This window comes from Balaenoptera ricei, chromosome 3 (genome assembly GCF_028023285.1).
Source record: "Balaenoptera ricei isolate mBalRic1 chromosome 3, mBalRic1.hap2, whole genome shotgun sequence".
Classification (NCBI taxonomy): domain Eukaryota; kingdom Metazoa; phylum Chordata; class Mammalia; order Artiodactyla; family Balaenopteridae; genus Balaenoptera; species Balaenoptera ricei.
The window spans coordinates 32,419,423-32,440,679 of NC_082641.1; the positions used below are offsets into that span (position 1 = coordinate 32,419,423).

Consider the following 21,257-nt stretch of genomic DNA (forward strand, 5'->3'; position numbering starts at 1 on the left):
GGGAAGGGTAATGGATCAAATTTATAGGCCACTGAAAACCAATTCTTACACAGGCCTTTTGTAATGAACTTGTTTGTACGCTAACATTTTAGTGTAATGTTGAATACCATACATGAAAAACATTACTCATACACCTCTATTTTGCTTTCCCCTAATAACTACATCATTCCTCTCCTTTTGATCCTTTCAAACTTCCTGGGGTTGATGGTGCTATACATTTTGGCTCAAGAACTCACCATCTGGGAAACTAGATATGCACTGAGGTCTCCGTAAAGGACAGACCACATGTATGAGCTCTTAAATAGTACTTAAATACTAACATGTGTTTCACAGTTAATTTAAAATTGGTGTCTACAGTTTCTTCATAATACATCAGTTGTTACTGTGGGTGAGCGTAGGCTACAGAAGACTGAAGACTTAACTTCCCCCCTTATGAAATTCTATTTAAGATCACTTCATCCTTTAAAATTACTGAGGTTTTGCTGAATCAATGACTATATTTCCAAATTCAAAAAGTTGATAATAAAATTTTGATATATTTCTAGAATTTCAAGAAATGTTTAGGTTATCCTCAGAGGGAAAAAATGAAAAACCATACTTTAAGGACCAGTATTTATTTAGTATGTGTTTTATAATGTTGGCTCCCCACTATCTGATTATTTTATGGTAACCTGTCTGGTAAATAGAATATAGATTTAAGAAAACTTATGGAAGGTTATATCAATGGCATAGAAATATATTAAAATATTAAAAATTTAGTCAGAGCCCTATGTGATTGCTTCATAACCACTATAATTCTTATGAGACAGAACCGAAAGTATTAACAACAAAGCAGGAGCCACTTCTCCTAAGTGCTTAAAATAGGAGGAAAAAAAAAAACCCCAAAATAATGCCCAAATCTGTCAGTGTAAGTTGTAAGAAAATATATTTATTTTTTCCATGACAATACTATGATAAAATTGTTAAATACATGCATGTTTTAAAAACAAACATAAGTAACATCTTTAGAGTTAACAGCCAAGCATACTAGTTTTACATTTAAGGTGTCTTAGTAATAGGTTACTTATATTCTATGTTCTTGCTATTAACCATGTCTCCCAAAAGATATGGAAACTAAATTCTGAAATTATACAATGATATAAAATGTCCAAATTTTTCCTTCTAACAGCAACATAATCTCCAAATTTTCATAAGGTAGAAAATACTTCAGTTGTCTCTGTAAGTGGAGTTGTTTTATTCCATATTAAACTCAGACTTGTGTGAATCAGACTGAATATCACACAAATATACTGCAATCTATAGTTTGCTTCCTGCATATGTATATTTAAATGTTTCCTGATATGATTAAGCACGATTTTAGGTACAGAGCATCACAACTGATCATTCAGATTAAAAAAAAAAAGTCTGTAGTGGTAACATTTCAAGAAATGAAAAATGAAACAGTTCTGGATTTGCAGTTTCTCCCTATCTTTCAGCTACATTTGCACACACCTGACCAAACAAAAATTAGTAAACAGTTACTAGTATTTATAAAAAACTGAAAATATTTAACATATAACATCCCCTTTAAAAAAACACTCATTCTACAAACAACCTTATAAAAGACAAAAACATATCTGTTCACAGTATGTGTATTTTGTAAACAGTAATTCACTATAATGCAATTTTGAAAGTAAAAACTGGTAACTTCCTAGCATTATAAGGACCTCTGACTTGTGGCCAGCTAATGAAAGAGAAAGAAAGGTAACACACTCCTACTAGGAAAACTGAATGTTCTAAAATGACTTTACCTTTGGACATACCTTAAGGTGGCACCATCTCAAATTTAGGATGTCTCTCTATCCAGGCCAATCTTTTTCAAGCAATTCTGAATTGAAATGTAAGAAAACGCCTTGCTCCTTTTGGAGAAAATAATTGGATAAAACAAATCCCAATCCCAGGGTATCATGTAATACCTACCCTTCCACAACAGTGAATGGAATAGGGTTTCTTTTTGTGTGTTGTATTCATAACGTATTCACATTTTTCTGAAACATTATGTTGGAAGGAAAAAATTAAATTGAAGGATATATCATAAATAATAGGAAAAAGTACTGAAAATCAAACAGGGGACAGAGTATTTGAAAAATAAATTTTATGAAAATCATTATTCAGTACTGTTTTCTACGATCAACTACAAAAATACTAATGTTAAGGTTAAACCTAACAGTTAACTTGTCCATGTTTTTTAATTAAAATTGCATTACCACCTAGAAATCTTCCGATCTTTTATAATATACCACCAGAATGCTGAGGAAAAATAGTAAGTTCAGAAATTGAAAGTTACCCATTTAAAATGGAGTAATTCTTAAGGGAAGTACATTTTAAATGTATAAGGAAATTCAATACATTTAAGTGATCCATTCAATCAGGTATACAAAGTATTTTTGGCTTAAGTGCAGCATAAGGTCTATATTATTAGTTTTTTTGTTTGTTTTAAAGTTCTGATTGGCTACTGCAAAGGCAATCTTAGAAGATATATGTAAATGTAATAAAAACCAATTCTTTATCAATTAAACATTCATTTTTTTCCCCCATTCACATCTCTCAGTTTTTAGGGTATTCAGTTATAGCAACCAAAAAGTAATATAAGTTATTACTGTTTTGTATTTGGTTAGTATTTAAGAGCTTTTGAATTTATTGTTTCTACGTTTCTTCAACTAGGCACCTGCACATAGGAAAAAAAATTCAGAGGGTTTCCCTCTTAAAAACATCACTTTTCATTTTCATAAAAATGTTGCACAGTTAGAATTTGTCTTGCACAGGTAAATTCTCTTGATAACATGGACACGTATAATCCAAAATATTAACATTCTTAATAGAGGAACAAATGCTACCCATGGTTAAAATTAATAGAATCCTGTCATAACTCAGTATCATAATTATAAGAGTTTGGATATATTCAAATCACATTCCCTGAAATTTTACCATATACAATAAAGCCTGACATTTCAATGAACAGAATGTTGTTCTTTAATCCATTATCAGCATTAAAAATAGTTCCTTTGTATTATAATTAGCATGAATATGATCATGTAATAGTTAAGAAAAAAGTACTAACTGAAAAGGAATAAAAATCTCACCACCCTATTGAAATAAGAGGTTTAAATATTAATAGCCCTGGTATATAATCCATGGAGGTATAAATAGACCAAATTCAAAACAAGCCATTAACAATGATATTCTAAGGTCATGTCTAAAAGCTGCATTTCCAGTAAGTTTAGTCACAACTTATTTTCTTTTGTGAAAGATTTTCTCCTGGATATAAAAAATAAAGATGGGTATGCTACCATGAAACGTTGTTTCAGCAGGAAATACGAGTTTAAAATAATGCTTTGAAGAAAGAGTTTATCAGGAGAATGAGTGTTTATCCTAGTCAGTTAAGCTCACACATCAATGTGCTGTTGATTTACTAGAAACACTTGGTTGGTACAAACATGTCCCACGTTGTGTACCCATCAAATAAAAAGATACTGTGAACACTTAAAATTAGGATGGAATAAGATATCTAGTGACGCTTCTGCATGAGTCTTTCTCAAGTTTTCACTCAAACTGTGGAGTCACTTCTAGAGTAGATTTGAATCTTCAAGCCAATGGTCTCAGACCTACACAAGCTAGATCTTGACACATACCACCTTTCAGGAAAACTCTGTTGAATCTGCACATTCTGGGATGGAACTCAGTGAATAAAAAATTGACTGAACTTCCACTGATTAGCTAATGATCCTACATTTGACTTCTGAGATGCCCGATTTTATACTTTCAAAATAAGGATAAAAAGGCATTTTATAAAAGATATACAAATTTTAACATGGTTCAAAACAGAAAACAGTAAAAATTAAATAGAAAAAAAAAGTTTTATCTGGTTATGTGCCTGAGCAGTAGAAAAATTTGACATAACATTTTCTGCATATTGACAGGTTAGGGAGGACTTTCATTTCAAGCTATCATAAAATTGATTCCAAATTCCTTTTGGAAGAAAGTGTTCCCTAGTCTCCACTAAACTATATCTAATTATTCAAATACAGAAAGGCCTGTCATGTTCTTTAAAGATGGACGGTATGAAGACAATTAAGAAATTACAGGACTAATTTCCAACAAGAATACAAGTTGCATGAAGGTTGAAGAATGTGACTTTTACCACAGTTTCCGAGAGTGCAAGAGGAGTAGATGTTCTAAATGCAATCCTTCAGATCCGTGAACCATGAAGGCAATGCTGGTATGGAAAATGAGGCTGAAACTTTTCCATGAATGGCTGCCTCTGTGTCTAAGCTGCAGGAACAAAGCACCTCTATCACCTAAGCACATGAACACCCAATTCAACTCTCCAGATACTCGGGCCATCGTGTCAAATCCAGGCTTCTACAGGTTCAGCACACTGAAGACCTCAATTGTATACGGATGCTAATCCATGCAGTACATAACTTACAAGGTCTGTCTAACGTCAGAAGCCTAGCTAAGGCTTCCAAGAAGACTTTTATGTTCAATATTGTTTATTTAAGATGGCCACTCACAAGAGAAATGCAGTCAAAATGACCACCAGAATCTCCATTCCTCACAAGGGAAGCTTGATCTGAAACTGGCTGATAAGTTAACTGGCTTGTAGGAGATGTGAAAATGTATCCTTTACACAGCACTAATCAAGACATAATGGGATATACTTCTGCATCAGACATTTAGAATTTTCTAACCAATGATTGGGTTCTAGCTGGAAACTTTAGCAGGAAAGAGGGGTTTCCCAATTATTCTCCCAGTCAGGAAGCGCTGGAGGGAACACATCTAGCCTCCCCTTCTAAGCAGCCTTTGGTTAGCCCTCCCCCAGAAAGAGGAGCTAATGTGACTGGACAGAGAAAGGCCCTATTAGACCACCTGTCACCCGTGTGCATGGTCCTGGCACTGACAAACAGTGCACGTTTACCAGGGTCTCCAGTGCCACAAGCAACCAGAGATATGTGACAGAGGGTGTTTTCTCTCTCCCCAGCTCCCTCCCCTTGCCCTGTCCCCATGTGCCCAGGTGGGGCAGGGGTTGGGAAGTAATCCCTTCCCATCTGCAGAGCAGGTCTGGCCATCCTCAATTCAACGGGAAAAGATAAGGAAAATTGTTTTGACCTCAGACCTAAACCACACTCTTCTAAGCATATCACAGGTTGTAAGGAGCCTGCCCAGACTAACAGAGCGATACTCTGCTTCTCATTGACCCAGTGATCCGGCGTATGGATCTCCAGAGGCAGGGGAGAGGTGAGCTGCACTCTGAATCTTCTTCATGCAGAAAAAGCTGTGAAGTCTTGGATGGAGTGATAGGACTCAAGAGCCCTGGTGATATTCACCATTAGCCAAACAAATGAGTCATAATGTAGGTTAGATAGGGCTCTGGATACAGATGGTCACAGTTGAAACACATATGCATTAATGGCGGAGATCAAACAATCTCTTCTGGCCTTTTCCCGTTACCTCAGGTTAGTGGAGTTTAGATCAGTAAACTTCTACCTTGGCCAACACTTATCCTAAAGAGAGGAGGTACATGACTGGTGAGTTTTGATGGGGAAAAAGGCATGAGTTGGGGGCAAGAGGGGTGTGGTAACAACAAGCTTCTGCAGGGAGAGAAGGCAGGCCCAGGTCTGAGCGTCTGGGGTGGAAGCAAAGGGAAGGAGCCCAACAGGAGAAATGAGAAGACAGAGCGAACTGTTTACAGGTGGCTCTGGTTTGATATAATTTTCATTGTTGAAAATTTCTGTGAGCTATTATGTAGTTTTACTACACTATTTGTATACATAATTAATTGTATTTCACTCCACATGTTCATATATCAAGAAGCTCAGGAATTTAACTGAATCCTAGCAATTAAGATCAGGATTCATAAACAGAGTACCTAAACAGACTTTCTCCCTTGTCACACTTATTGTGGCTTTTTTCCACAACATGGTTTTTACAACGATACATTATGGGCTAGAAAAAAAATAACTGATCCATTATGTGCAAACACATTACAGAACCTCAGATGATAAAAAAAAAAAAAAAAAAGGCATATCTTGACTTCTTTAGATCTTCCAAATTTTCAAGTACTTTGGCCTTAACTCAAAATACATAGACAACCTGAGGGCAGGGAAAATATACACTTTTTAGATTTTCAGTTTGCTTTTCCAAGAACCACATTCATTCTAGACATCACTTATGAAAACCAGCGGTGGGCAGAGGATGCTGCGAGGACACAACTCTGGACGACGCCCAGAGCAACTGTTGCACCTTTAATATGGGTATGCCCACGGGTTCAAAGCCGTCTTATGATATTCCACATAAAACAGCCCTTGAGTAACTGTCCCTGTAAGGCGCATTATCTTTTTAGTTTTACATGTAAAAATCTGAGGACTGAATCAGATAGTCTGGACTGATGACCCTTTAAGAGGGAGGAACTGCTAAGATGCACAATGAGGAGGAACACCTGCTAGAAGGTGTCAGAGATCGTCACTGCCTGGGCAACCGGGGCTCAAAGCATGGTCTTCTCAGGAGGGACTGAGGCCAATCCGAACTATACAGACGGCTAATGCCGCCAGATATTGCTTAGTAGTCGTCTCAAATAGTAAGTCACTGGAATTACATGCTTATGAGGAATATTGAATTTGCTCATATATTTATAAAGCTGACACTGTCACCAAAAAACAAAACAATGAATTTTTTTTTTAAACTTAAGGTCTATAGTCCTAGAAATTTAGTTTTAAATATTAGGGCAACCTAATAAGGGAAGCTAGCATAAAAGCTAAAAAATAATGGAACGGTGTGAAAAATCTTCCAAAGCAAGAAAACATGATTCTGATTTGAGCTGGTCAGTGTCACGCTCGTTTTCCAAGTTTGTACCCCTGAGAAAACTGTTTGCTAACCATTATACAGTAGGCACAGAAATCAACATACTTTATCAAACAAAACACTAAATAGGTGTTGCTGTTGATACATTAAAAATTATATTAATTTTCTTAAATTCTGTGGATAGAGGATAATGTTAAAAGTTTTAAAATCTGTGCTTGTTTTTCATCTAGAATGGAGCAAATGTCAGGCAAATAAACATCATCTGTTACCCTGACATTTTTCTCCCTTGCCTGCAAATCTGCTTACAATTCCATAAGGTATATGCATGAGAAAACCTGATGAACAACAGAACAGAACATAGTTGCTGTGGGATTTGTTTTGCACGTATGGACCAGGCAGTATCCGTTATTGAAATGCTTCCTAAAGGTAAAGCAATGTTAGAATTCTTTGGCTCGAATCACAAATAGCTCCAAATTGTGAGTTGTGTGGATTGAATTTCTGAGTTATTGTACTTTGGCTTTGAGACCACATTAAAAGCACATTAACACTTGCAGTGTAACCTGCATGAGTGAAGTCCACCTCACTAGCAACACTTCACAGGATCCCTCCAAGGTGCCCAGTGCTGACCCGGCAACAGGAGCTTATTGAGATGGTAGACTGAAGTGACAGGGAGACACTGTTAATCGTTTGGTTTGTTCTGAAAAAAGTTTGTGAAGGACCAGCCTCCTCCATTAGATTTAGGAGAATCTTCATCTTTAGGAGGAATCAAAAATTGTCGGGAGTTAATGGAGCACGGACTTCCAAAAGAGACAATTTCACTGTTGCTGTCTGTGGACCTAGGTGAGTCTGGAGATACTAAGTTCCAAGTATTTACATTTGCCTGAGGTCTGTAACCTGCAGTTTTGTCTAAATCATCATCTGCAGCCAGATCTTCTACAGTAGAAGTAACGAGGAGGTGCATTTGTGGCTTATAGCCTGTCCCCACTACAGGGTCGTTTTCGGGTTCTTCCTCTGGTTTTGCCTGAGGCTGGTACATGGACTGAATGTCAATGTAAATGACTTGTGAGGCCCCTCCGGCTTCATCCGCTCCTGGGTTCACTATCTCTTCCTCAATGACCGGTGGACAATATGATACAACCACATGGTTTTCCGGTTGCGCATCAGTGCTATCTTCTGGACGCTCAGCTACTGGAGAAATTATTTCTGTGTCTTCTATTTTAGGAACTGTTGATCGAGTTTCCAGAACCTCGACATTATTTGGGGTACAAGGATTCATTTCCAATGTTTTAAGAGCACTGTTTCCCTGGAAATAAGTTTTAAAACAGGGATTAGGATGCCACAGAAAGCCGCTGCAATGCCTCTCCTACAAAAAGAAGCATTGTTTTATAGCGTTTTTCACAGCTGCTTATAAAAATGTGTCTCTACTATTCTGTAGTGCATACTAGAGCAAAGCTACTTTCTTTTCTACATATCAGTATTTTCCTTGGTCTTAACAGTAGTGAAAAAAAGACCATGTACAAACAATTCAAATGAATAATTTTAGAAGTTCAGCAGATGTTCAAGCACTGCTATTTTCTCAATACATTTTACTTTGGATGACACTGACATGTTAAAAACTTTTCACAAAAAACTAAAAAAAGGAAGTCAGTACTTCAAAGGTAAACGTAAGAAAATAAAGGATTACCTCACAGACACTCTTTTGAAACTGTAAAGCTTTACAATTTTCTGGATTTGGAATATCAGGGTAGAAGGTTTCTTTAATCCTTTAAATAAAGATGATTAAGTACATTTAATAATGATAAGATTATCAATTAGACAATAAATAAGTTAATAAGTTATCAGGCTTATTCTGACGTTTCATATGAATACTCTAATGAATATCTGAGATAAAAATGGAAGATCATTTTCAGCGTGATCAGTCACTAGAGCTTTCAATACAATGCACTGAGAGGTTCCTATCTGAAAAGCAGAAACAGTACTTCTATTACTAGAACTACAGTATCTTATGTATCTTATGGAAATGGAGAGCAAAGAATTAAAATGGTGATTGTGCTATCAAAAGTCAAATACGGGCATTACTCATAACCAAAATATTCATACTGCAGACTGGATTCAGCACAGTCAACTACTTGGGAACATGTTCGCATTATGTAGTTCTCTACTGCTCAAAACAGGCTCTGGATTATCAGAAAAAGGAAGGCTGTTAATCTTGAGCAAAAACTAAACACAAACAAAAATGAAATTTGCTTACTGCCCTATCATATTTATAGCTGTTAAAAAACCTTTATTATTTGAAATTCCTGCAGGAAAAAGAAATGTTGTTAATGTAAGTCCGAAATGCTCTAACTTCTAAACTATCTCCTAACTTTATCTTTTTGTATTGAAATCATTTTTTAAATGTGATTTTGGGTAATGAGAATATGGTTACCAAACAGGGTATTCTACAGTTCTAAACTATTGCTATTTTGATTTATAAGCCAGGATTGCTAGAGTACATTCTCTTCATCATGAATGACGGCATTTTTAAGGCCAGTGAGGACAGTCTATGCATGAACATAGCCAGGTGCCACAAGCCCAGCCCAGGACAGCTCCTGCTGGCTGACCACGAGGCACTCTCTTACCCTACCTCACCTCACTCAGCTCACACCACTCCCTCGGCTGCTGCACCCAGACACACACTTCTCACTTTCTCCAGAAGATCAAGCTCTTTCCAGTATCTGGGCCCTCACAGAATCTATTCTCTCTGCCTGGCACATTCTCTCCCTCTCCTTCCCCTTCGGGACCCTGCTGCAGTGGAACTTCCACAGGGATGCCTGACCACCTCCTGTGACGTGATTCCCCGCTATTCTCCTCATGTCGCCCGTGCCCTTCCTAGCACCCACTCACAATCTGTACCCATATATTTGTTAAATGCTTATGGGTTTCACGTCCATCCTCCCCACTATCCTATAATTCTAATGACCATTCTTATTTCGTTCACCAGTATGTCCCCCTTCACATGGGAGGGGTCATTCTTATTTGTTGAATAAATGAATAAATGACCAGATTTTCTAAATAGGTCACCAGGACAAGTGATACCTCAATCATTAAGCTACATTTAATCTTGCATATAGCTATTGACCTATTTATGCCTGTAAATATTTTTTTAGTACAACTGCTATTACTTTAATTAGTAAATACAGTAGGGAAAAATTTCCACTTTTACTTTTTTAATTTTAAAATTTTTAAATAATGTGCCATGTTCTTTCCTAATATTAATTCCAATATTAATTCTGACCAATACAAATATTTTTTACTACCTTGTTTCCACCAAAAAGTTGTACTTATTTTTTAACACATAAACTAAATAATCATGCCCTTAAGGACAAAACAGCAAGAGTAAACCATTACCATTCTCGTTTCCGATAGCAAAGGATACTCGTTACCACTCCGACGATGACAGCCACTGCCACTGGGATGAGAATGGCAATAATCAATCCCACAGCTGAAAAGAGAATATTGCAGATATTAAAATCAACATTTTTAGTATGAACTAGAGAATAAATTCACATTATCAGATACTTAAGTCAGTAGATTATTTGAAGAAAAAATCCAAACTGCTCCAGGGAAACTGAAAAACTATTAAAATATAACCTTAAAAAGTACTGTAATAATTTTTATACTAACAAATTCTTCAGAGCAGTGTTTCTCTACCTTGGCACTACTGACATGGTGGGCAGATACTTCTTTCCTGTGTGTTCTGCAGGGAGGAGGCTATCACATGCATTGTAGGAAGTTTAACAGCATCCTTGGGCTTCTAATGACCAGAGACCAGTAGCACCAACCAAAAATGTCACCAGACACTGCCAACTGTCCCCTAGGAGGCAAAATCACCCCCAGCTGAGAACCATCTCCACATGGTCCTTTATTTAAGGGCATGTATGAACTCCAGCCCAGGGCTAAGGAATAAGCCCGTGATCAAATGAAAGTTCTTTGCTGTTGACAAGCTAGTCAAGTCCATCACTCTTCTCTACTTTCCATCTCAAATTTATGAGCATTGTGCTTTATGCTTTTTTTTTAAGGCTATTTCTTACACTCTTCCCTGGATATGTCAAAAATCACAGAATATTTCGGGTAAAAAAATTTTAAACCAGTTGACCGTTATATAAGTTCAACATGAATTTAGAACTCTAGACTTCAGAGGTACCCTTAATTCGTTAATTTCTTAAGTACGCATTAGGCAATAACTGGTAAGAATAAATATGAAGTCATCTCATGGCCTTTCAATACTGCCCTCCACCCACTATAAAAGTGTAACAAAACGTGAAATTTTAAAAAGGGGCGTTCCTATACAAACAAAAATCACTAGAAACACAATGCACTTAAGCTTGGAAAGCAACTCGATGACAACATTTAACTTACAATTTTCCTTCGTCACCACAAACATGCTCTTCTCTGGCCCCATTCCTCCATCTGTATAGGCTCGCAAGACCAGATGGTAACTTGTTTTACCTTGAAGATCAGCAATTCTCAGTGTCTTCTGGGATATGTCGGTAATATTCTTAACCTTTATGTCAGAACGACCTATTTTTAAAGTGAAGAAGATTATTACTGATCTATACCATTTTAATCACATGGTTTTGCTCAAACCTGTCACGTTCACACCCTTTTTAAATGAGTCTGAATGCTGGTCACCTCCAGGGCCAAGGCCCATGGAGCCAGCCAGAGCCATGTTCAAGTTCTACCTCTGCCAGGTGGTAGCTATGTTATCTGTAACTATTATTTAAACGCCTCTGAACCTAAGTTTCTCTAACTATGAAATAGAATATCACGACTTAGCTCTCAGGGCTCTGTGAAGTTTTCGTGCACATTCTCTAGAATAATACCTGGCCTATAGCAGGCAATCAATAAAAGTCTCTTCTTTTTCTGTTACTAAGAGCATGAAAACCCACCGCAACCAAAACCCACTGGGGCAGGGACACTGTCACTCGGGCTGATCACGCCTGTGAGTCAAGTGAGAAACTCAAGGAAGCAAGATCATAAATCAACAGAGATCGCTCCAAACCACGCAGGAAACGAGGCAGTGCATCTGAGTTCTCAAATGAGAGATTAGAGAGGACGCCCTTGAACCATTTTGAAAGGAAATGTGGAGAATTGTTTAAATTATTAAATTATTTTTAGAATTTTAACCAAAAGAATGCAGTTTAATAGCCTAAAACTAAATCGTACGATACGGCTAAAAACAAAAAGTAGCAGTTCCCTGCCAGCATCTTTCCCCACCATGAACAATCACTTCAAACTCAAGTTACTGGTCTCTTTGGGTACTGACTTCCATATTTTGAAATAAACTTAAATTGGCAGTGCTTGATTTTTAAATATTAGACATTAGTTCTAACACACAACCACTACCCCTTCTCCCCTCGAGCCCACATCATTCATACAGAAACATCAAAAAATTTGGTAACTTCGGTGTTCACATTGTAATGATCATATAAATACAAATTACTACTAAGACAAACTGTTTGGTATGATCATGTTTCCTTTCTTATTTTTCTGTTGTTATAACTGCTTTTCTTCCTTATTTGCTTAATGTACCAATTACTGATTCGCCCAACACCCTCGAATGAATATTCCATACAAGTTTCCATGTGGTCCAAAACAACAACACCCCAGTGCCTCCGCTTCCCCCAGCTGCTGCCCACTCCCCCCAGGCTGCTTCCTGGGGCGTCTGCTCTGCACTGGAAGTCTTCTAGGCGCGCTCATCCTAGAACTCCCTGCCCCACTATTTCCTTGGATTGACACACACTCTTCTGGGAGCTTCTGGAGAAGGGATACATGGGGGAAGTAATATGTGCAGCCTTCCATGTCTAAAAATTTCTTCATTCTACACTCACAGATAGTAGTACAGATACTACTATATCTGTAGATAGATTGGCTGAGCACAGAATTTTAGGTTGAAAATAATTTTCACTCAGTATTTTGAAGATGTAGCTGCGATATCTTCTAGTATCTGGTACATTGTTGAGAGGCCTGCTACCATTCTTATTCTTGATCCTTGCACAAGAGATGCTTTTCTGATTGTTTCTAGGATTTTTTTCTTTATAGATCAGGTGCTCTGAAAATTCATGGTGACATACTTCAGCATAGATCTTTTTCTCTATTTATTTTACTGTGTGTTTAAGGGCACCTTTTACTGTATATACTGAGGTCTTTCAGTTTTGGGAAATTTTTTTCTTGTGCTATTACTTTGATAATTTCCTTCTCTCCATTCCACTCTTCTCTCTTAACAGAACTCTTATAAAGGAGGCCAGTGCAGGTCTTTGACTCAAACTCCAACTTTCTAATCTTTTACCTCCAAGTCTTCTCCTTTGCCTTTGTCTCATTTTCAGAAGAATTTCCCCATTTTTCATTTAATTTCTCCACTTGTACTTAATTCCTTAAAAATTTCTTTGATCACATTTTTTTTTTTTTTAACGTGATAATCCATTTATTTATTTATTTATTTATTTATTTATTTATGGCTGTGTTGGGTCTTCATTTCTGTGCGAGGGCTCTCTCCAGTTATGGCAAGTGGGGACCACTCTTCATCGCAGTGCGCCGGCCTCTCACTATCACGGCCTCTCTTGTTGTGGAGCACAAGCTCCAGATGCGCAGGCTCAGTAATTGTGGCTCACGGGCCCAGTTGCTCCGTGGCATGTGGGATCTTCCCAGACCAGGGCTCGAACCCGTGTCCCCTGCATTGGCAGGCAGACTCTCAACCACTGCGCCACCAGGGAAGCCCTGATCACATTTTTAATTCTAAGGAATTCTTAACTGTCTTCTGCTTGTTCTTTTTTATAACATCATGTCTTTTCAATAAATACAGTATACGTCAACTGTCCAAGGATAGTTTTGTTTTAAATTTCTCTGTTTTCCCACATTGCATCCATTTCCTCTGGTTTCTCCTGGTGTCTGTCTTTCAGGTTAGAAGCTTTCTCAATCATCTGGTTATCCCTGGCTGCTTGTCATGTTCGAGAGTGAGCCACTAAAAGGCTCACTGGAAGCCTGGTGTACATAGGTGAGGTTTACTGGTGGGTGGGCTTCACTTATATCATGGATGAGGAATGACCAGGTGGGTTCCTGGCTTTTCATTGGGATAATCCCCCAAATATCAGCATCTTTTATGTCTTTCCTCAGAAACCACTTACTCTAATCCTCTCATCTCCTGCCCAGAAAACAGGCCTAGCTGATGATGTCCTATTAAGCAGGTGGGAAGGAGGAAGAGGGAGAGTCACACGGTTTGCTACAGTGTCCCTTGTCTGGAAGCTCTCTGGTCCAGAATAAACCTATTGTTCTCATGCAGGGGAGAGAGCACTCACATGAGCTACATGAAGCTGGTGTAGGACTTGGGGGTTCTAACTGCTCCTTACAGACTTACAATCAACTCCCGCAGTTCAGCCCAGATTCATCCTAACCATTGGCCTCCACTTCTGGCGCTGCAGGATGAACCAAATTACTTCTTACTGATGCCCAACTGTCCACCTAGACTGCCCGCCCTCCACTCCTCTAGGTCACTTGGCCCACTTCCACACCCAGCGTTTCCAAATCCTCTTCTGTGCCTCTCCAGTTCTCTGTGTCTTTGTGGCTTTATGCATTGTTGTTGCTTTTTCTCTATTTGGCTCTAACTTTAGTGACCAATCCACCCTAACTAGAAGTCTACACGTTAGAATTTTAACTGGTTCAAGTGTAAAATTTCTGAGCACCTGAGGGAAATTACACTAGAGTCTGGATGTTTGCAGAATCTGATATTTAGGGTTTCCCTCAACTTTGAAGGTTCAGGAAATGCAGAACTTAGTGGTCTGGGGGAGGCTCATGTTTACGCAGCTGCTCTCGGGACATGACTAAGCTAATGCCCAGTTGGTCAGCATCTCCCTGTGGCGTTGTTGTTCTCTACTTGTCAGGCATTAAATATTATAATTAAAATGGTTTCTTTCCAAGGAAAGGTCATTAAGGAAAATAAAAGCTCTCAAATTGAAGAGATGATAAGCTTGTGTTGTTCAGCCATGAATAAAAAGCATCTGACTTCCAACAGAAATGTAATTTAGGGTTTAAAGCCAAAAGTCTGCACAAACATTTTTGTATTTGTAAATTTGAGGATTCTCAAAGGTCTGTGGACATACACTTACCACTTGTCAAGGACTGACTGTACTTTTTAAGATTTAATAGATACACACATCCCCAATCAAGTCAATTAAGTTTCCTAGCTCATTAAGGTCGTGGCTGTGTGGATGGCTCTTTGTCAGATAAAAGGAGATTCTGAAGCCATTCTTTAGGTTTCTGAGTTTTCTCCTCCATTAGTATAAGTACAGGAAGACCTTTTTTTTTTTAAAGCAACCTTCATAAGATGCTATGTTATGGATCATGCAAGATTAGAAAGAGATGCTCTCTGTCCTGGGGGGCTCACAAAGGCCTCAGAATAAATGATTTAAATGATTTCTGAAAGACTACATGCCATTGATCACATAATAAAATCTTAAAAATCTCATATTCATCAAATGACTGCATTTTCACTTCCTTATTTTTCAGAGCGTTCTGGAAATCTGTATAAACTACTCAGTAGCTTCTTTACTTCTTTTTTTTCTTTCCTCGTTTTTTTTTTTTTTTGTAGTTAATAAAGAACTTCTAAGAAACAGTATACTTATTCTAGTAATTTACTTACCCGATTCCAAAACCCTCATCTTAGATGTGTCTCTCTCTCCTTTTTCAAAGTAAAATAAATACCCTCTTAAAAAGCCTCTAAGCTCTTCCACAGGAATTTCTTCCCATTTCACTAATATCGAATCTGCAGACGTATCCTCAACAGTAAAATTTGGTGCAACAACTGGAGCTGTAAAAGGAAAAAAGTCAATAGCTAAAGGAGGGTTTACTAATACAGAGCAAGACATTAAGGTTTAATGAGATTTCTAGCCTCAAAAATAGCTAAACTTGTAATGAGAACTTTATTTAATCATAAACTTTCACAGATATTATCACAAGCACTTTTGCTGTGAAGATACAAAGGTAGAACTTACAACTTTCAGACATAAAACATATCTAGGGAGGTAACCTATGCAAAATCTTTAAATGGCTACTAGAATAGGCTTTACTCATATTTCCCCTCTTTACTGATAGTCTTGAATAAGTTAATAGTTTTAAAACTTTGTATAAGTGTAAATTAAGTATTTTTGACATCCAAATTAAGATTTAATTTTCTTAATGACAACAGTAAAATTATGAAATATAAACATTAAACAAATGAAAAATAAGTAATGATAAATAATTTTACAGTTATCATACAAATTATTTTTCTTCCTTGAACTAATAAACATCTCAATTCAATCTATTTTTAGAATTCAATCTTAAAACTGATGTTGTTTTATAATTTCTCATATTACCTTGAACTCTAAGAAAACTTACCCATTTAACTTACCCAATTCTTCTACATATCCAATTATAGAACGTAGTAATTGATATCCTTGATTTCTGCACCCGTACACAAAAAAATTATATCTTACACCTGGTCGAAACTGATCTATAAGATGAACACAACCAGTAAACGTTCCTAAGTACATATTAGTATGAATATTTTAGAAATATCAAATTTATAACAACACACTTTGAAATTTCCAAAACTAATTTTAAAAAGGTTACAGAAAATCCACATTTTCAAAATTGGTAAATATTCAGATTGAAAACTGACTCAACAAAAATTAAACTCACTTCTGTTGTAATGAACAGTTTAGTATTATAACATGACATCACCTTGAAGGGAAAAATTGGTAATCAAGGCTTTCATTTTGTTCCTTCAAATTAAGCAATGACAACTTCTTCCCAGATTTGGTCTAGGGTCAGTTTTCTAACCTATCCCAGGCCCATGTCATGCCTCTGAAAAAACCCTTCCCTAACTACTGTTATTTGTGGGTTGGAAAGAACCCACTGCTCTTCCCTTGTTCCAAGAAGCAGATACTAAAATGTCCACTCTACTTGGACACTTCAGTGTTAAAGGAAATGGGCCATAGAGTCTACTCCTCTTTACAGCATCAGCATTTAGTGCCCTTGAGTTAACTCCACAAGACATACAAGAGAAGCACCTTAACTTCGATCCAAGTGAATCACTTTTAAATGCCTCCTCGATACAATGCAATGTGTAAAGTGTTAGGACCACAGAGGTGGACATATAACAAGGCCCCTGGCCTGGAGCAGTTGGCAGAGAGGTGGCAGGACAGATGAGGAGGGGTAACCATAAGACCCTGTGTTAGACTAGAGGGATCTATCACAGAGCCTGTGGCCCCTTCAATGAGGGACCAAGTGAGCCTAAGAAGATCAGAAAAAGCCACCAGGAAGTGATATTTGAACAGAGCCTTGAAGGGTACTTAGTAGCTCACCTGCAGTGATCAAGGAAGAAGACACTGCCTGGGGGAAAAACGGCAACCTATGGGATTGCATTTAGTTTGTGGAATACAATTATTCTAGTGTGGTTAAAGCACTTGCTCTCCGATTCAGAACACCAGTGGTCTGCAGGCTCAAAAATGAGATGGTTACCTCTAAAAATCACTCTGCAACTTTTTCTGGGGGGGACAAGTGTACTTGAGGTTCTGATTTTACACCACATGTATGTTAGTAAATCTGTACCTAGTTTTATATTATGATTATGCATACCAATATTCTATAGCGTTCTTCCGCCTGAAAAAGAAAAAGAGCCTGAGGGGTTAGCGCATCAGGAATGTGTTTTGAGATCATAAAAGAGAGAGGATAGTTGGAAGAGTGGGTGACTGAATAAGAAAGGAATAGGAAACGTGCAGGTTTTGGCCACACCCTGTCCTAGCAGCAACAAGTAAAAGACAAAATCCCCAGCCACTTAAAGCTCTGAATAGCTTTAAAGTTAAATCCTGGTGTGATCACATACTAGTTTTGTGACCTTGGGCAAGTTACCCAACTTCTCGGAGCCTTTGTCTTCTGAGCCACTACAGGGCCTTTGTTCACCTGCCTCAGCATCAAAAGTCCTCCTTTTCATCCTACAGGTCTCAGCTTAAACTCACATCCCAGATATTTCATCTAAAGAGACACCTCTTCACATCACTCCACCCTGCCCCAGTCCATTCTGATTATTCTCAAAGCCCAGGTGAGAAAGGAGGGAAGAGGGGTCAGAATTTATACAGAGAACACTACAACTGTGTAAGGCTCAGGCAGCTACACATGTTGCTGGTTAGTGACGTAAGCTGTAAAAAGGATAAAGGTGACCATCAAGTCATTGGTTAATTATTAACGTGAAGGAGTCTGGCTGTATTCCAAGTAGAACTGGAAAATAACCTGAAGCCACATGTAGGAATCCAATGACCGGGACTCATCCTTACCATGTGACAGTGAGCAAAGTAAACGAGCAGAACGTGCTCCCTGGGAGAGAAGGGACCAGCGGCCGCTTGCTCTCCTGAACTTCACTAACATGTGAGGGAGAGTCGAGAGGCGGAATGACGTCAAGAAGCTTCACTACCAACTGGTTCCAGAATTCCCACAGGTAAAGGCACAATCCACTCTCACCAGTTACTCAGAAGGAACAGTGATAGTGGAGAGAGGGCCAGAATTCCAAAGGACAAGGCTGGTTCAGCCTGTAGGTTACCACATACCCCTCCTGGTTGCGTCATCTCAAGGGCAGCCCACCATGCGGGGCTCGCGGCTCCTGAGCTGTCAGGCACTGGGAGCTGCCCCTTCCCTGCTATGCCCCTGCCGCCCCCCCCCACCGCCGCCCCCGACCTACATCAGGGTACATGGTAACGGCTGCAACTCCTTTGTGCTCAGTAACCTGGGCCCTGGGCAAACAAGGGCAAAAAGATGGTGAGTGACACCATTACAATTATAAATAATGCTGTGTTGAACACTCAGGTGTAAATCTGTGCTGCTCTCGGATTACTTCTTAGAATAAACTCCTAGACAAGTAATGACTAGATCAAAGCCTATGAATGTTTCACACACATCCTGCCCTGCCACAAACTGCCTTCCAGAAAAGTTAAACCAATCCACACGCAGCCCAGCGGCGGGGGACAGTCACTGCAGTGCAACCAGTCACTCTGTAGGCTGCTCTTTTTAAAAGCATTTTTTTTGGTAGGGAGCACGCTGGAGTGTATACGGAAGTAGAAACATAATGGTGTACACATGAAAGTTACATAATGTTATAAACCAACGTTACCCTTATAAAAAGTAAATTTTAAAAATATCTTTAAAGAACTTTAATTGCGAGACACTCACCAGATTCTATTATAGTTTCAGTGCTGTTCGAAGGGACTTTTTTCCAGTCCATGAGGCAGGGTTCAGACCGAGATGAGTTACACCACTTAATTACATAGTCACAAGTCACGTTGGGGTCATAATTCCAAGTGAGCAGAATCCCATTTCCCATTCTAACAGCCTGCTCTATTTTGAGATCATCTTCAAGAAAGAAGGATATATTACCAGTGTTAAAAATAATGTTTTAAGGTAAATCTCATGAAAATGGGCAAGAGTTATAAAAATCACTTCACCGTGCAGACATTGCAGAATAGTGCTAAACTAGATAAACCTTTAGCAAAGTTTAGAAGTGCTGCTCTGTTGTTTTCGTCTTAACTATGGCAATTACCTGTGCATATATATTAACTCAGCAGATGGAAAAAAAAAACCATGAAAAAGCACCTAGGATCAGGCAGTGACATAACTGGGTCGGGACACGAGGATCAAGAGCCATGAAGGATGGGGCAGAGGGAATACAGGCGCTAGAGGGTGGCATGGCAGCTCGGGGGCGGGGGGAGAGGCAGGCGGGAGGCTGGTGAAGAGCACGCGTGGGTGTCAGAATCCCCCATCTCCTCGTCCACTGTGGGTGTGAGCTCCACGAGAGCAGACGGGGGCTTGTGCCTGCAACTCCAACCCCGAGCACAGGCCATGCAAAGCAGGAGCACGATGACATGCAGTGAATGAGTGGGTGGGCCAGCCCCTCTCTTCCTTTCAAGGGAGACTGCTACCCCCCCGGGGTGGGCTGAAGGCATTGTGAAGACAGGACAGTGATGAAATGCTGTGGGGTGGGGTGGGATGGGATGGTCAGTGTGGGCAGAGAGGGGAAAGCATCCGCGGAGCACGGATGGGTGAGGTGCAGAGGCTGGCAGAAGGGGGCCGTGGTGAGGTTTGGTTTCCTCATCCTGCCAGATCTCAGCCTAGGCAATAAGGGAGGCCCAAGGTTGGGGGTGAGGAATTAGCATGGGTTAGGACAGCGTGCCCAAAGGGAGAGGGAAATTTTCCAAGAAATAGGGGAAAGAAGTAATTTCTCTAACTGATGTATATTTAAGGGTTCAGTAAAAAGCCATGGAAAGGTTTTTTGAACAAAATTTGCATTCATAAGCAACTACTACTGGACACAAGACAACAACTTGGCTGGGAATACAGAAGACTTTGGATATGACAGCTTCTTGACTCAATGTGACTAAAAATCCACAAGGTAACCTGCGCTGAGGCTGCAAGGCCTCTGACGCGGGAAATCCTCAAGGAACAATGATTTGTTCGGAACTGCATTAACTGTCTGAAAGCTGATAGCCAGACCATTGTTAGTTCTGTAAAATACAGTGTCCTGACGGACACACAGAAAAGGTAGGAATATAGTTCTTGAATTAAAAGATAACATAGCAAGAGCCATTAAATACCTAATTTAAATCAGCAGGTTATCTTGCTATGGGCGTTCACACCTCTCTCCCTTTTCTTTCTTTTGACTCCATACCACTGCCTGCAGACCTCTCTTCTCCAGTATGCACTGCTATCTGGGCTCTGGATGATATTGTGTGTCTCAGAATGTACGGTGTGTCCCCAATTCCTACCTTCTAATGTGCCCACAACAGACTGAAACGAAGAACCAGTTACGTAACAAGCAGTACGACACTGCCTCAAGCAAGAACTGGAAAGATACTTAGGACCCAAACTGGACCAATTTTTCTGCCTCTCCGAGTGGGTAGTCATAGAAAGGTGCTCCCATATTAGGGTGGGATAGCAAGGGGGACCAGGGAATGACTCAGGAAGAGGAGTTAACTAGGAGAAGAGGCAGGAGTGGCCACTGAAAACTTGTGACTCAAAAAGCTGTCAAGGCAGCTAAGGAGGAACGGACTAGTCACTGGTAATCCATCAAATTTACAGGGGGGCACTAAGAAATTTTAAAATTATACTGCAGTTGTTTTTTTAAAGCTTACACTGAAGATCTAATTTAGACTTTAAGAATTTCTTATCAGTAAAGGATTCCTATTAATAAAGAATGCCTTATCAACAGAGCTGCCATTTAAAATTAGTATTTGTTCCTGCCTGACAGTTTGAAAATTGCCTAGCTGATGTAAGTATCAACTGTCATGGTCTTGGGGAGATATGTGAAAATGTTATCTGAATAAACTGTTAAGATATTTCTAAGAGTAATATCC

At 39.0% G+C, this 21,257-nt stretch overlaps 1 protein-coding gene across 7 annotated transcripts in view; it reads right to left on the reverse strand.

Moving 5' to 3' along the window:
- Nucleotides 1-908: 908 nt before the first annotated feature.
- Nucleotides 909-21,257, reverse strand: part of LIFR (LIF receptor subunit alpha) — a 91,817-nt gene continuing 71,468 nt past the window's right edge. For 6 of the 7 annotated variants that reach the window (XM_059916274.1, XM_059916269.1, XM_059916268.1 and 3 more), the window contains 7 exons: nt 19,081-19,260; nt 16,268-16,369; nt 15,518-15,685; nt 11,242-11,403; nt 10,231-10,324; nt 8,525-8,603; nt 909-8,143 (listed from right to left, as the gene is read on the reverse strand). In XM_059916274.1, the coding sequence (XP_059772257.1) occupies nt 7,520-8,143; nt 8,525-8,603; nt 10,231-10,324; nt 11,242-11,403; nt 15,518-15,685; nt 16,268-16,369; nt 19,081-19,260 (1,409 nt within the window). In that variant the 3' untranslated portion in view covers nt 909-7,519. The remainder of the gene's footprint in view (nt 8,144-8,524; nt 8,604-10,230; nt 10,325-11,241; nt 11,404-15,517; nt 15,686-16,267; nt 16,370-19,080; nt 19,261-21,257) is intronic. The other variant, XM_059916275.1, reaches the window with a different exon arrangement.